The sequence below is a fragment of the Phasianus colchicus genome, chromosome 30 (assembly GCF_987193195.1).
Source record: "Phasianus colchicus chromosome 30, bPhaCol1.hap1.1, whole genome shotgun sequence".
Classification (NCBI taxonomy): domain Eukaryota; kingdom Metazoa; phylum Chordata; class Aves; order Galliformes; family Phasianidae; genus Phasianus; species Phasianus colchicus.
The window spans coordinates 726,276-740,093 of NC_143465.1; the positions used below are offsets into that span (position 1 = coordinate 726,276).

The window sequence follows — 13,818 nt, forward strand, 5'->3', positions numbered from 1 at the left end:
GTGACTGTGTGCCCACCCAGAAACCCCCTCCCACCCCCCGTTGTGGGGACAGCAGTATTGTGTCTCTTGGTGGGGCTGGGGGGGTCTGGAGGGCGTTAGCAGAGCATTAGGGCATGGGGACAGGGACGGGGACAACACTGTCCCCAAATGGGCTGAGGTGGTCCCAGCAGCGAGCGGGGGTCCGAGCAGCCCTGCACGGAGAGGAGGACAGTGACTCAGGAGGGGTGGAGATGGGGGCTGAGCTGGTGGCATCTCCCCACCCTGGTGAAGGCACCTCCAGTGGTAAGGGCATCTCCAGGGCTGGCTGGTAGTGGTATCTTCAGTGGTGGTGACATCTTCCTGCCCTGGTGGTGGCATCTCCCTGCACCGGTGGCATCTCCAGTGCTGGTGGTGATGGCACCTCCAGGACTGGTGGTGGCATTTCCAGTGATGATGACATCTCCCTGTCCTGGTGACATCACCCCTAGGGCTGGTGGTGACATCTTCAGGGCTGGTAGTGGGATCTGCAGGGCTGGAGGCATCTCCCCATGCCGATGGTGGCATTTCTGGGACTGCTGGTGACATCTCCAGTGGTGGTGGCATCTCCTTGCCCTGACGGTGGCATCTCTGTGCCTTGGTGGTGACACCTCCAGAGCTGGTGGCATCTCCCCATGCTGGTGGTGGCATCACCAGGGCTGGTAGCAGTATCTCCAGGGCTGGTTGGTAGTGGTATCTCCGGTGGTGGTGGCATCTCCCCACCCTAGTGGTGGCATCTCCAGGGCTGCTGGTGGTGACATCTCCAGAGCTGGTGACATCTCCCCGCGCTGGTGGCATCATCTCCAGTGCTGGTGGTGACATCGGTGGCCGCCGGTGGCCGCCCCGGTTCCGGCAGTGGCTCAGACGTTGCTGATGCGGACGCTGAGCGGTGCTCCCTCGCGCTCCGCCGCCTCCCGCAGCGTCTCCTCCAACTTCACCTTCTCGGGGTCCCCGAACCTCACGGTCTCACGGACGCAGCACGGGGCGGCCACCTTCACCACTTGGTCGAAGAGGCTGAAATCCGCCACGTACTTCCCGCTGGCCGACAGCGAGATGGCGGGGGTGAACTCGTAGCCCCAGAGGATCTCCTCGGGGAGGTAGGAGGTGCGCACCTGGCACGTGGCGCTGGTGGACTCCACGGTGCCGCTGAGGATGACAACCAGCTCAAAGTCCCCCTCGCCCGTCCGTAGCGCCGTGTCGCGGAAGGGGCTGGCGTCGTCCACCACGTGGTAGAAGGTGAGCGGCAGGATGAGGAAGGGGCTGTCGGACGACGTGTCCACCTGGAAGTCCACATTGAGTTGGTTGAGCCGCACGCTCTCGCCCTCCTTGGTGAGGTGGGTCTGCAGCAGCTTGCCCGTCACCTGGCAGCCGATCAGGAGACTCTTGCGCATGTTGGCCACGCGGATCATCAGGCACGTCTTGCCGTCGTGTTGGGCCACCACGGCGTTTTGGCTGAACTTGATGGTTTCCGCTCGTTTTTTGGGCCGGGCAATCTTGGCCAGGAAGGTCCCGGTGATGAAGATCTCCATGATGGTGGTGAGGACCAGCTGGGTGATGAGCAGCACGATGGCCAGCGGGCATTCCTCGCTGATGTAGCGGAAGCCGTAACCGATGGTGGTTTGGGACTCCAGGGAGAAGAGGAAGGCACCGGTGAGCGTGTGGACCTGCATGACGCACGGCGTGTGGTTGGCCGGCGGCTCGAACTCCAGCAGGTCGCCATGCACCGCCGCCACCAGGTACCAAACGACGCCGAACGCGAACCAGGTGCCGGCAAAGGTGGCAGAGAAGAGGAGCAGCTTGTACCGCCACTGCATGTCGATGAAGGTGGTCCACAGGTCCTTGAGGTACAGGAAGCGCTTGTCGGCGATGTGCTCCATGCGCACGTTGCTGCGGCCATCCTTGGTCATAACGCGGCGTCGGCGCAGCGCCGTGCCGATGAGAGGGCGGCTGTCGGTCTGCGTGGTCTGGCTGTAGTACACCTTGGTGGCCGACGTCATCTGGGAGGGGGTGGAAACAAAGAGAGGTGCTGAGGGAGGGGGAAGAGGGGAGGAAGATGGGGGTGTTGGGAGGAGGGGGAGGAACGGAGGGCGGAAAGATTGGATGGATGGAGAAGAGCAAAGGTTTGAGATGACGGAAGACTGGATGAAGAAGAATGAATGTTGGATGGATTGGATGGATTGGATGGATGGAGAAGGAGGAAAGTTGGAAGCACTGAATGGATGAAGAAGGGCCAAGGATGGATGAAGAAGAGCGAAGGATGGAGATGACAAAAGGGTGGATGAAGAAGAATGAAAGTTGGATGGATGGAGCAGGGAAAAGGGTGGAAGGATTGGATGGATGGAGAAGGGCAAAGATTGGAGATGATGGAAGAGTGGAGGAAGAAAAATGAAGGTTGGAAAGACTGGATGGATGGAGATGAATGAAGGTTGGAGGGATTGGATGGATGGAGAAGGGAGAAAGATGGATAGAGTAAAACGGAGGACTGAGATGATGGAAGGTTGGAGGAAGAAGAATGAAGGTTGGATGGACTGGATGGATGGATGGAGAAGAGCAAAGGTTTGAGATGACAGAAGACTGGATGAAGAAGAATGAATGCTGGATGGATTGGATGGATGGAGAAGGGGGAAAGTTGAAAGGATTGAATTGACGGAGAAGGGAAAAGGATGGAGATGACAGAACGTTGGATGAAGAAGAATGAAGGCTGGATGGGTCAGATGGATGGAAAAGGTCAAAGGATGGGATGATGACAGAAGGATGGAGATGATGAAAGGATGGAAGGATTGGATGAGTGGAAGGACTGGATGGATGGAGAAGAGTAAAGGATGGAGGAGAAGGGCAAAGGATGGAGAAGAGATGGAGAGGGCTGGAGAATGGAGAAGACAGAAGGTTGGATGAAGAAGAATGAAGGATGGATGGACTGGATGGATGGAGAAAACAGAAGCATGGAGAAGGGCAAAGGATGGAGAAAATAGATGGAGACAATGACAGAGGGATGGAGAAGAAGAAGATGACAAATGGAAAAGGAGGAAAAATGGGTGGAGAAAATTGAAGGGCGGAGGTGAAGGATGGAGAATAGTGAGGGACAGAGAGGAATGGAGGAGTGAAGGCTGGAGGAGAAGGGTGGAGGATGGATGGATTGGATGGATGCAGAAGGCTGGTGGGTGGCGAAGGACTAAGGTGGAGAAGGGCGATAGAATGGATGGACAAGATGGATGGAGAAGACAGAAAGGTGCATGGCTGGAAGGACTGGGTGGGTAGAGAAGGACTGGATGGGAGGACAGATGGATGGAAGGACGAATGGATGGGAGGACGGATGGTGGATTAGAGGGATGGGAGGATGGACGGATGAATGGGAGGATGGATGGATGGATGGATGGATGAATGGTGGATTGGATGGATGGATGGATGGATGGATGGATGGATGGATGGACGGATGGATGGACGGATAGAAGGGATGACAGATGGGTGGGTGCGATGAATGAAGAAGGTGGATGGGTGGATGTAGAAGGTGGATGGATGGGGTGTGGAAGGGGTGGAGAGGGTGGGTGAGGAAGATGAATAGGACAGATAGGGTGGGTGGAGGTGGATGGGGTGTGGTAGTAGGACGGATGTGGGGGGAGAGAGGGGGATGACGGCGCTGGGGGCTCACTGGGCACAATGGGGACCTGTCCCAGAGCCATCACAGCCATAAGGGACGTGTGGCACCTAAGGAACAGCAGGGGCTGTCACTCCCACCACTCCTGCAGCATCTGCCCATCTGTCTGTCTGTCCATCCCTCCTTCAGCCCAGCCCTCTATCGACACATCCATCCCAACATCCATCCGTCTTCCTGTCCACCCACACCTCCACCATCTGTTCATCCATCTCTTTGTCCATCTGTTTGTCTGTCCGCCTCCATCCAACACATTGCCTCCATCTGTCCATCCATCACTTATCCACCCATCCATTCGTCTGTCCATCTGCCGATCCAGACACAACTCATCCCCTCCGTCCACCTGTCTGTCCATCCATCTGTCTGCCTATCAGACTACCTGTCCACTCATCCATCCCTTGTCCACCCATCCGTCTGTCCATCCACCTCCACCCAAACCACCTCCTCCATCCGTCCGTCCATCCATCTATCCCTTATCCATCTGTCTGCCCATCCGTCCGCTCCCCCCTACCTTTGCCTGCCCACGCGTGCCTCTGTCTGTCCGTCCGTCCCTCCTTTTATACTCTCACCCTTCACCTGTCTGTCCGTCCGTCCCTCTTTCCTCCCTGTCCCCAGCTGTGCCCCCGCCACCTCTATGGGGACAGGACCTGGGGAGGAGGAGGGGGCGGGGGGGAGGGGAGGGATGGGACAGAATGAGGCCGGGAGGAAGAGGAAGGAGGGGATGAATGGGAGGTGACAAATGGTCGGTGGCAGCGCTTCCGTCCCTGTCCCTGTCCCCACGGCACAGAAGAGCCCTTTCAGCCCCCGCCAGCATTTGGCCCCACTGCAGGGCACGGTGCCGGGGACGCGGTGCCACCATGGGGGGTTCCCTTGGAGCCCAGTGATGCCGTGTTGGCCAAAAAAGGGGGAGACGGGGGGGGGGGGGACTGGACACCGGGTGGCACTGCCACTGCTCCCGCTGTGTCACCCCTTGGTGTGGGTCCGGGGAGAGGACGGGGCACAGCAGGGGCCTCAGCCTGGACTGTGCCACCACCTGTCCTCAAAGCCACTCTGTACCCAAAGCCACCCCATCCCCAAAGCCACTCCATCCCCAAAGCCACCATGTCCCCAGAACCACCATTTGCCTTCAAAGCATACATGCCCCAAAGCCACTGCCTGTCCCCATAGCCAACCCCTGTCCCCATAGCCACCTCCTGTCCCCCCAAAGCCACCACCCCAGGGCCACCATGCCCCCAAAGCCACCTCACACCCCTGTGTCCCCACATGTCCTGGGGTCACCACAGGACCCCAGTGCTCTGCCTGAAGCGGGTGGTGACATGCACGCTCCATAGCCCTTCTCTGCCCCCCCCCCTTTACCCCATGCATTTCTTTTTGGGATCCACCACCACACACCACCCCCGTGCGCCTCTCTTTGGGGTCCTTACACCCCATCTTTCCCCATACCCCCTTCTGGGGTCCCATCTCCTTACTCCCACCTCCCCACACCCCTTTGGCTCCATCCCTACACCCCCTCTTTGGGGTCCCATAGCTCCCTTTGGTCTCCCTGCACCCCACCATCCCCACACCCCTCTTGGGTTCCCCATACCCTTCTCCCCAACCCTACAGGACTGCTGTACCCCACTGGCTGCACCTCAACATCCTCACTGGGGGTCCCTGCACCCCACACCTCTCCCCATGCCCATTTTGGAGTCCCTACACCCCCCTTGGGGCCCCCATGCCCCCCTTGGAATCCCCACCCCCCTCTCCCCAATTTCTCTCCATACCTCTTTTGGGGTCCTCACACCCCCCTTTGGAACCCCATACTCTTTGGGGACCCCCATCCCCCTCTTCCCAGCTCCATAGGACCCCTAAATCCCACTGGCTGCACCCCCACACCCCCCACTGTGGGTCCCTGTGCCCTATACCTCTCCTCATACCCCTTCTGGGATTCCCACATCCCTCTTAGAGTCCTCATACTCCCTTCAGGACCCCGATCCGCCTCTTCCAACCCCATAGGAGCACTACAACCCCTTGGCTGCACCCCAGCACCTCTCTTTGGGCTTCCCGCACTCTTACCCACCTCTGACCCCCTCACCCCCCCCCGGACCGCCCTACTGCCACCCTGCATGTCCCCGACACGGGCTGTGACATGGCATTGCTTGTTCCCCATGCACGTACGGTGCCGTGGGGCACAGCGCGGAGCCCGGCTCAGTTACCCATTAACCCCAACCCCATAACTCTCCTCCTGCCTCACCTCCCCCCTCCCAATCCTGTAGGGCTATAGGGATGCCCCCCTTCCTCCCCCCTTTGCTGTGCCCCATTGGCATGGGGTGCTCAGGACCCCCATACTCAGTGACTCCCAACCCAGAAATGTGGGTGCCCATGACACCTATGTAAAGGTTACGGGGTGGTCAGGACCCCTGTGTAGAAGTTATGGGGTCTCTTGGACCCTATAGGGAACTGAGGTGCACAGGACTCCCATGTGGAGGTTATGGGATGCTCAGGACCCCCATACCACTGACCCCAAGCCCCATGGTTGTGGGTGTCCCCATATGGGATCCCTGAGACCCTATAGGGCATTGGGGTGCACAGGACACCTGTATAGAGGTTATGGGGTGCTAAGAACCCCTATATATATATATATGGGGTCTCTGGACACCTATGGGAGGGTATTGGGTGCTCAGGAATCCATATCAGTGACCTCCAACCCCAGGGCTGTGTGGGACCCTACAGGGAATTGGGGTGCCCAGGACCCCCATGCAGAGGTTATGGGGTATTCAGGACTCCTATATAGTGTCCAAGAGACCCCTGTGCCCACATTATGGGTTATATAGGAGATATAGGATCCCCAGGACCCCCACGTAGATGTTATGGGGTGCTCAGGACCCCCAAGTAACAGCTATGGGACAGGGATGGCAGCAGTGGGGACACTATGAAGTTGGTCCCATAGGACCGTTGGGGAGGTGGGGGGGATGTGCAAGGGCGGGCGGAGAAGGGGGGGGGACGGGGACAGTGGGGCCATTGTGCGCCCCGGAGGAGCGGCCTCAATGGGGCACAATGGGGCTTTGATGAAGCGCTTCGTTAAGATTCAGAGCCATGTGCCCACTGTCCGTCCCCCCCCCCCATCCCCCTGTCACCTCTTCCCCCCTCACTCCTCCGCCACCAGATCCTCTGCCCTTGTCCTGGGACCCCCACGTTGCCCCCAGATTTTGGTACAGCTGTAGGGTCCCTGGGGTTGGGGGAAGTTGGGGGGTCCATAGGGTTATGTGTTTCCTGGGGGTTGGTCCATGGGATTGAGGAGAGGTCCTTGGGGTTGGAGGGTCCTTGGTGTTGGGGGGTCCATGGGGCTGGAGGGGGGTCCGTAGGGTACCATGGTGTTGAAGGGAGTCTCTGAGGCTGCGGAGTCCCTGGGGCTGAGGGGGTCTCTGGGGGTGAGGGGTCCATGGGGCTGGGGGGGGTCCCTGGGGTGGGGGAATCCAAGAGGTTGGGGGTCTCTGTGGTTCAGGGGGTCCCTGGGGGTGGAGGAGTCCATGAGGTTGGGGTCCCTGGGGTTAAGGGGTCCCTATGGTTGGGGAGTACTTGAGTTGGGGTCCATGGGGCTGGGGGATCTGTGGGGGTGGAGATTGTCTGGGGTTAGAGGGTCCGGGGGGCTGGGGGGTCCACGGGAAGGGGGGGGGATATGAGGTTGAGGGATCTGTGGGGTTGGGGCTGTCCTGGGGTTGGGGGGTTCCATGGCGCTGGGGAGGGTTCCTGAGAGTGGAGTTGTCCTCAAGGTGGAGAATTCCCTGGGGTTTGGGGGGGGTCCATGAGGATGGGGAGGTCACTGGGGTTTCGGGGGGGGGGGGGGGTCATTGGGTTTGGGATTGGAGAGTCCATGGGGCTGGGAGCATCTGTGGGGCTGGAGTGTCCATGGGGAGTGGGTGGGTCATGGGGCTGGGGGGTGTCCATGGGACTTGGGGGTCACTGGCAGTGGGGGTCTTCGTGGGGTGGGGTGGGGTCTTCACACGCCGCCCCCATACGTGCAGGATTTGGGAAATGCAGTGACGCCCCTCGGGACCACACAGCCATCAGTGCCTCAGTTTCCCCTCCAGCATTGGAGAAGTGCGGAACCTCCACGTGACCCATCCCCACCCAGCAGGGGAAAAAAAACAAACAAGCAAACCCTTTTTGGGGTGAAAAAAGCCCTTTTTGGGCTTCTTGTCAAACCTGCCACCTCCAAGGAAGGGCGATGGGAGAGGGAGCTCATCCGGAAGGCCTATGGGTGGGGGGGTAACCCGTGGGGTGGATAAGGGCAGCAGGGACAGCGCAGCCCCGATGTGCAGCGGAGAACCCACAGCACTGGTAATGCAGCCTCGTTATCCCCAACCCCAATTAACCCAAGTAACCCACACTCGATAGCCCACACCTAATAAACCGCAAACCATAACCCACAGCTGATAACCCACACCCCATAACTCACAGCTGATAACCCACACCCAAAAACCCACACCTGGTAACCCATATCCCACAACCCACACCTGGGATAACCCATACCTGACAACTCACACCCCATAACCCATACCCCATAACTCACACACCATAACCCACACCTGGATAATCCATAACCCACACCTGATAACCCACATCCAATAACCCACACCCCATAACCCACTCCTGATAACCCATGCCTGAGATAACCCAAGCCCCATAACCCACACCTGATAACCTACACCTGGGATAACCCACACCTGATAACCCACACTTGGGATAACCCATTCCTGATAACCCACACCTGATAACCCACACCTGGGATAACCCACACCTGATAACCCACACCTGATAACCCACACCTGGGATAACCCACTCCTGATAACTCACACCTGGGATAACCCACACCCCATTCCCACACTCCCACCCACTCTCTGACCCCATAGGATGACCCCACAGCGCCATTAATCTGGCATAGCCAATCTGCAGCCCCCCTAATCCCAACCTGGTTAATCTGGCGTGACTAACTCGCAGCCCCGCTAATCCAGCGTAACTAATCTGTGGTTTCGCTCCCGGTTAATCCCACACACCCAACCTGCAGCCCAGGTAACACAAAGCCTGGTTTACCCACAGCTTGGTTAACCCACAAAGCCTGGTTTACCCACAGCTTGGTTAACCCACAACCTGGTTAGTTAACTCACAGCCTAGTTAATCTACAGCCCAGTTAACTGACAGCCTGGTTAGTTATCTCACAGCCTGGTAAACCCACAGCCTGGTTAACCCACAGCTTAGTTAACTCACAGCCTGGTTAACTCATATCATAGTTAATCCATAGCCTGGTTAAAGCAGGGCCCAAGTAACCCATAACCTGATTAACCCACAGCCTGGCTAAGCTACAGCTAAATTAAATCACAGCCTGGTTAACCCACAGCCCGGGTCAGTCACAGGCTGGTTATCCCATAGGCAGGTTAACTCATAGCTCAGTTAACCCATACCCTGGAGATATGGGGAAATGAGGACGTGGAGCATGGGGATGTAGGGATGTGGGGATGTGGGGTTAAGGGACTGTTTGGATATGGGGCCATGGGGACACAGCGATGGGGAATATGGAGATGGGGGACATGGAGACACGGAGCTGAGGGGATGGGGACATGGGACAGGGGACAGAGAGACGTGGGGACATGGAGATTTTGGGGATGGGGTGAGAGATGAGGATATGGGGACATGGAGATGGGGGGACACTGGGACATGGAGAAGGGGAATATGAGGATATGGGGTCAGAGGACATAAGGACATTGGGGACATGGGGACGTGGGTATGGGGGGTGGGGAACACGGAGACATGGTGATATCGGGACATGAGGACGTGGGGATGGGGGACATGGGGACATGCTGTCAAAGGACATGGGGACATGGGGACAAGGGGATGGGGGATATGAGGACATGGAGATGGGTTTAGAGGACGTGGGGACATAGGGATGGGGGACATGGGGATGTGCAGATGGGGATATGGGGGCATGGGGATATGGGGTTGGGGGAGGTGGGGTTGAGGGATGTGGGGACACACAAAGACGGGCATGGAGTGATGGGGACACCCACAGGACTGGGGACACTGTGGCAGAGCCCCGTCCACTCCAGGAGGGGCACGCAGCCCCCCCTCACTACGGGACCTTTTTTGGGGGGGGGGGGGGTCAGGGGTCCGCGCCCACGCCCCCACCCCCACGCAGCCCCTTACCTTGGCTGTGGGGCCGCGGGGGGTGCGTGGCCACGCTCAGCCTTCTCGCTGCCGCCGTGTCCCCATATGGGTTTGATGGGACGGGGCCCGGCTGGCACCGATTGGTGGGAACGGGGAGGGGGGCCCACGCGCGGGGGGGGGAAGGGGGGGGCGTGGGGAGGAGCCGGCGTGGGGCGGCGAGGGGGGGTGGGGGGGTTAATGGGGTGGAAAACGAGTCCGGGGCGGGTCACGTTACCGGCTGTGGGGCGGGGGAGGACGGGCACGGAGCGCCCCGACACCTCGGTTTGGGGTGGGGGACCCACGCGTGTTTCACGTGGGGGTGGGCAGTGGGGTGCCGGGAGCCCGCTGTGGGGTGCTGGGACGGCGCTGTGGGGTTGGGGGTGAGAACAGGGCTCGCCCCGTGTGCCCCCCTCCCCTCCCCCCCCCGCCGCCTCCTCTATGTTTTGCGTGGGGGTGGGAGTTGAGTGCTGGGAGCGCACAGAGGGGTTTTGGGACCACGCTTCGGGGTCGGGGACGCGGGCGGAGGTCACCTCCACGCGTGTGTCCATCCCTCCCTTCCTCCCCCCATTGGTTGTGCGTGGGGGTGCAGCACCCCACTGACCCACTCGTGTTTTGCGTGGGGGTTGAAGTGAGGAGATGAGACCCCGCTGAGGCGTTCTGTGGCCCCGCTGCGGTTTTGGGGACACGTTCGTGGTTCACCCCATGCGTGTCCTTCCTCTCTCCGTGGGGTCGTGCGTGGGGTGGGGGTGCGTGGGGCTGCGTGTCCTTGGGCTCGCGGGGCCGTGGCCGCGTCTCCTCAACCCCCCCCCCCGCACACACGCACAGAGCTCCGCTGTTCCCGGCGCGGTTCCCCCGTGGCCGCGGCACAAAGAGCCTTTGTTCACCCGTGGGGGGTTGGGGGGGTGGCAGGGAGGGGCCACGGGCGGCCGTGGGGCTTCGGGGGTGGGGGGATGGGGGGGCAATGAGAGGGGAGTTGAGTGTTCTCGCGTGGGGTCGAGTCATGCGTGGGGGTTGGGGGATGGGGAGGTTAGGGTTGCCCCCACTGTTCGCTCCCCATAAGTGAGGGGGGCACAGTGAGGTAACAGCGCAGAGGGTAAGGGGGTGTCCTGCTGCCCCATACATCCCCTCGTCCCCATACAACCCCGGTGATCCCCCCCATCACCCCCCCATCCACTTCTCACCACCATCCCCCTGCAGCCCCATTCCTCCCCCTCCCCCCCCACACTTTTCCCTCCCCATAAGTGGGGGGGGACAGCCCTGAGGGGGGTCCTAGTATGGGAACATCACCTCCATGGGGTCATCCCTATGGGGACATCTTCACGGGGACGTCTGTACAGGAGCAGCACTTCCATTGACATCTCTGTGGTGACACCACTTCCATGGGGACACCTCAGTGGGGACGTCTTCTGCGGGGACATTTCTATGGGGATGTCACCTCCATTGACACCTCTATTGGGATACTGCCACCTCTATGGGGACATCCCAGTGGGGACATCACTTCCATGGGGTCATCTCCATGGGGACATGTCTATGGGACACCACCACCACGAGGACATCTCTATAGGGTTTGGGACTGGGGGGTTGGGGTCTTTGGGGTGGGAGGGTTTGGAGGGTATTTGAGATTGGGGGAATGGGATTGGGGTTGGCGGGGTTTGGGGAGGAATTTTGAGGTGGGGAAGTTGGAGTGGGAAGACTCGGGGTTTGGGTGGTGTTTGGGGTGGGGTGTTTGAGGAGTTGGGGTTCTTTGGGGTTCAGGGGGTCTTTGGGTGGGGGGGTTGGGGGTGGGGGTTGAGGGGAGTTGGGGGTTCGGGGTTTTGGGGGGTCTTTGGGGTGGGGGGTTGATGTTGAGGGTTTGGAGTTGAGGGGGGTGAAGTTTGGAAGGTCTTGGGAATGGGAGGTTGTTGTGGGAGGGATTTGGGGTTCAGAGGGTCTTTGGGGTGGGGGTGGTTGGTGTTGGGGGCTGTGGGGTTGGGTTGGGGGGAGTTAGAGTTCATGGGGTCTTTGGGGGGAGGTTGGTGTTGGGGACTTTAAGGGGAGTTGGGGGGCTTGGGGTTTGGGGGGTCTTTGGGGTGGGGAGGTTTGTGGTGGGGTTGAGGGGAGTTGAGGGTTTTGGGGTGGAGAGGCTGATGTTGGGGGCTTGGGGTCAGGGGTTTGGAGTTTGGGGGGTCTTTGGGGTGGGAGGGTTGGGTTGGGGGTTGAGGGGAGTGGGGGGTTGGGGTGGAGGGGCTGATGTTGGGTGGTTGGGGTTGGGAGGGTTGGGATTCAGGGGGTCTTTGGGGTGGGGAGGTTGGGGTGGGGGTTCCGGGGAGTTGGAGGGTTTGGGGTAGGGGGGATTTGGGGTTGAGGGGCTGTTTGGGTCAGGGGGGTCACTGCTCCCATTGCGAGTGTGGGGTCGGTGTCACCCATCCCACCCTGAGGTCATGGGGGTGTCCCTAGGGTGGGGGAGGGACCCCATCCCGTACCCCAAACACCGTGTGCTCCACCTGGGGGGGCCACCTGTGTCACCCCATCCCCCCCAGTGGCAGCAACCTGGGGGTCTCTGTGCACCCCTCCCCCAGTGCACCACTGTCCCCTCTGTGTGTCTCCCCTCCCAGTCCAGGCTGGGAGAACGGAGGTGGATGGAATGAGAGGACTGGGGGGCACTGGGAGGGGGCACTGGGATGGACTGCGAGGACTGGGAGTGAATGGAGGACTGGGAAGGACTAGGGGGCACTGGGATGGACTGGGGAGTACTGGGATGGACACGGGGGACTGGGAGGACTGGAGGAACCGAGAGAACTGGGAGAGAATGGAGGGCTGGGAAGGACTGGGAGAGAACAGGCAGCACTGCGGCAGACTGGGAAAGACTGGGATATACTGGGATGGACGGAGACTCCCGGGAGGAGAACGCATGGAACGGAGTGCGGCTGAGGGGGGCGGGGCATCTGGAAGGACACGCCTCCATCGCAAAACCACGCCCGCCACCAGGCCACGCCCCCCGTCAGACCCACGCGCAGAACCACGCCCATGTCCACGAGCCCACGCCCCCTTCTTGCCAGGCCACGCCCCCTCCGCGAGTCCACGTGTCCCCACGATCACGTTCCCGCCGCCCACCCGCCGGTGGGGGGGCACTGCTGGAACGGGGGGGGTCCGGGCCCCGCGCCGCGATCCCCCGTGGGGCCGTGGGCGGTGCGTGGGGGCGGGGGGCGCAGCAGTGTTTGTTCAGCTGTGGGGCGGGGGGGGGGCTGGACAGCGGGGGGGGACAGAGGGACACGGGAGGGTCCACGGCCACAACCCCGCGTGGGGGGGATGGGGGGAGGGGAAGTGGGGGGGACTGGGGGGGACTGGGAAGGAGGGGAGGGGGGAGAAGGGGTGGCACTGGGACTGACTGGGATGGACTGGGTGTTTGGGGGAGTCTGGAGATACTGGGAGGACTGGGATGGACTGGGGGGCACTGGGATGGACTGGAATAGAGTGGGAATTGGTGATACTGGGAGGACTGGGATGGACTGGGGGGCACTGGGATGGACTGGGATAGAGTGGGAATTGGTGATACTGGGAGGACTGGGATGGACTGGGAGAGACCGGGGGACACTGGGAGTACTGGAGGAGATACTGGGAAGCATTGGGACAGACTGGGAGCTGCTAGGGCAGGCTGGGATGAACAGGGGTATGCTTTGTTGGATTGGGATATACTGGGATGGACTGGGGATACTGGGAGAATGGGGACAAACTGGGATATACTGGGATGAACTGGGAGTTCTGGAATCCTGGGGGACTGCAGAGCAGAGTGGGGATAATGGGAGCATTGGTGTAGACTGGACTGGGGAAGCACTGGGAGTACTGGGAGAGACTGGGAGGTGCTGGGGCACACTGGGATGGGCTGGGATGGAGGTACTGGGGCAATCAGGGGCACTGGGAGAACTGGGACAAACTGGGAGAGACTGGGTTGGAATTCTGAGTATACTTGGGGGACTGGGAATACTGGGACA

The 13,818-nt window shown here is 60.4% G+C and overlaps 1 protein-coding gene across 2 annotated transcripts; it reads right to left on the reverse strand.

Annotated features, from left to right (window-relative positions):
* Nucleotides 1-727: 727 nt before the first annotated feature.
* On the reverse strand, nucleotides 728-9,971 carry KCNJ10 (potassium inwardly rectifying channel subfamily J member 10). 2 transcript variants are annotated; one of them, XM_031608735.2, is made up of 2 exons: nucleotides 9,848-9,971; nucleotides 728-2,012 (listed from the first exon to the last, which is right to left on the reverse strand). In XM_031608735.2, exon 2 carries the CDS (start codon nucleotides 2,010-2,012, stop codon nucleotides 876-878), a length of 1,137 nt encoding a protein of 378 aa, XP_031464595.1. In that variant the 5' UTR covers nucleotides 9,848-9,971; the 3' UTR covers nucleotides 728-875. The 2 variants fall into 2 exon arrangements, with proteins under 2 accessions (XP_031464595.1, XP_089983040.1); XM_090126914.1 differs by lacking the exon at nucleotides 9,848-9,971 and adding an exon at nucleotides 4,179-4,323.
* Nucleotides 9,972-13,818: the final 3,847 nt, after the last annotated feature.